Below are 2,465 nucleotides of genomic sequence, written 5' to 3'. Positions count from 1 at the left end.
AAGCGGCCAGTATTTTGAAGTTCTGTAAATCGGATTTATCCGTCGTGAAACCTAAGCTTGGAAAAGCCAGCATATATATATTTTTTTAAATCTCCCGATTGTGTTCTTCTGAAAGAAGGAAGTCCTGTACATCTAGGATGGCTTGAGGGCGAGTAAACTATACAAAGCAATACTACTTGTAAATAAAAACCCAGGTTGACAACAAACAACAGATTATCACAAGGAGTCACATTAGAAGCAATAATTAGATTTTTAATATCTTGTTTTAAAGGGTAATGCACACTAATCCGATTTTGTTAATGCCTAGAGGTTGTTGCATGTTAACAGTTATTTTGATAACAGTAGTTACAATAGAATATTATATATTCTATTAAATGTAATAATGGAATATTACATATCACCAGCAAATGGAAATACTAAACAGGATCATTTTCAATAAAAACACCATCTCATTAGATATTTGCCATCGACATTAGTTGACACACACATCTTTTACTGTTGTCCTTTTCTCATTCAGACAATACATCTTTTAACCATATATACGTGCTATTTTTTTTTTACGTATGTGATTGCAAACAAATTTCCCTTTAAAAAAAAAACAAAAAACAGACCAACAATTCCCATACATACTGTGCAAGACACAATATTTCCGTCCTCATCGACAGTAACAATATTAATGTTGACAGTGCAGCGATCGTACCAGCAACTACAGACGCAGATAAATCACACAAACAAGATAAACCGGAAATTTCAGCAAAAGACTTGAGATATGAGCTGCTGGGTAACCANAAAAAAAAAAACCCAAAGTCTGTTTCTTCAGCTGTGTCCATTTAAATCCACTTGCTCCTTCATACAAATAAAAAGGTATCGAGTAAGAAAAGTCCTCCTGTGTCCGCAGCTCTGTGTGGACCTCGTCAATTACAAAAGTTTGGTGGGATTCCTTATGAGTTTAGGTGCTCCACCTGTATGGCAGAAGCCTCCACGGTGATGCAGAGGTCTTTGTGAGGGGAGATGTCAGACACACTGACAGTTTTATACTGCACGTCTGCAGAAGGTACTGGCTTGTACTGGTTCAGGTCGAATATGCACGGCACACCGACCGGCTGGATGAAGGCATTGTTCCTCTCGGCTTGGCTCTGCCCGTCTCCATCCGAGCTACTTCCTCCTGCGCGGCCGGGGCTGCGATTCTGATGGTTGGATCCGGGTGGAGACGGAAGCATATCTGGGGCGTGTTTTCGCATGTGCTTCATCAGATACGTTTCCTGCAGACAGAGAAAGCGATGCATTAGGATCATTTTGAAAAGCAATGGGGAACGCCGCTCACTTGCGACGAGAGAAGATGCGCGTACCGAGGTATATGTGCGGTTGCATAAACCACAGGAGTAGAGTTTATCGTGCTTGACCGTGTGCGTGGACAGATGAACCTCCAGGCTGGCTGCGTCTACATAACCACGGTTACAGTGGTGACACTTATACGGCTTGTCCTTGTTGTGCTGACGCCGATGAGACTGTAAAAGATTGAGAAAAATGTTAAAGTGACAATTCAACATTTAGTCAGGCCATGTTTCTCCAAACCAAACATCATAAAACAACCCATTAGGAGTTTGAAGTGTTTTGAGGGTGTACAATATTTTAGCGTGAGACAAAAGCCAAAAATGTTACTGAATGAATTAGAGAATCATTGACAACTGGTTCCCTTTCAGTTCAGGAGTAAATATAAATTGAATTGCCCCCATCCTGCAGAAAGTTAAACTGGAATCTGAATCGAAACGATGGAAAGATCTATTCATCTCTATATTCTACCGTTTATATATTATACTGTTAAATATTACTGCTATTAAAAATGTATGTTTTCTAATGAACTTTATTTTCTAATATAATTTAATCCTGTGATGGCAAAGCTGTATTTTCAGCAGATATTATTCCATTCATCAGAGACACGTGATCACTTTGGTGCTCCAGAACATTTTCATTTATTATTAAAAACAGTGGTTTTTTGAAGAAACCTTTTTTCAGGATTCTTTGATTAATAGAAAGTTCAAAAGCATATGGGTGGTTGCTGTATCAATGTTTAATGTTGTGACATAAAAAAAACTCTCTAATATTTAAGATAAACCCCTTTCACACTATTTGTAACTTAACACATCCAGATACATTTTGCTGTCACACCNTATCCATCTATCTGTAAGGCCAATCGATTTTTTTTACTCTGTCAAAAATGTTCAAACAAGGCTGTCAAAACCAACATTCAAAGGTTTAAAAATGGTCTAAAAGTTTCTTGCTTAGAAACTTAAATTGCAGTTCTGCGCCCTGAAGTTAAAACTGATTTCTACTTCAAGACCTGAACTGGAATATAAAAGCCATTCTAAAATCAACTCTAAAGCGCGCACAACCTTTACTCAGTCACCATTTACTTTCACTTCATGGAAAAGAGCAAGCAGGTTTTCAAAAGACATTATTGCTTA

General features: G+C 38.0%; 1 protein-coding gene across 1 annotated transcript; it reads right to left on the bottom strand.

Annotated features, from left to right (window-relative positions):
* Positions 1–783: 783 nt before the first annotated feature.
* Positions 784–2,135, bottom strand: LOC122342494 (zinc finger protein 384-like). The gene is made up of 2 exons (XM_043236327.1): positions 1,350–2,135; positions 784–1,262 (listed from the first exon to the last, which is right to left on the bottom strand). The coding sequence occupies exons 1-2, from the start codon at positions 1,548–1,550 to the stop codon at positions 942–944; spliced, it is 522 nt and encodes a 173-aa protein (XP_043092262.1). The 5' UTR covers positions 1,551–2,135; the 3' UTR covers positions 784–941.
* Positions 2,136–2,465: the final 330 nt, after the last annotated feature.

Source organism: Puntigrus tetrazona, chromosome 4, assembly GCF_018831695.1.
Source record: "Puntigrus tetrazona isolate hp1 chromosome 4, ASM1883169v1, whole genome shotgun sequence".
In the NCBI taxonomy this organism is placed as follows: Eukaryota; Metazoa; Chordata; class Actinopteri; order Cypriniformes; family Cyprinidae; genus Puntigrus; species Puntigrus tetrazona.
Note: the sequence above shows the minus strand (reverse complement) of the source record. Positions and strands in the feature narration are given on the sequence as shown.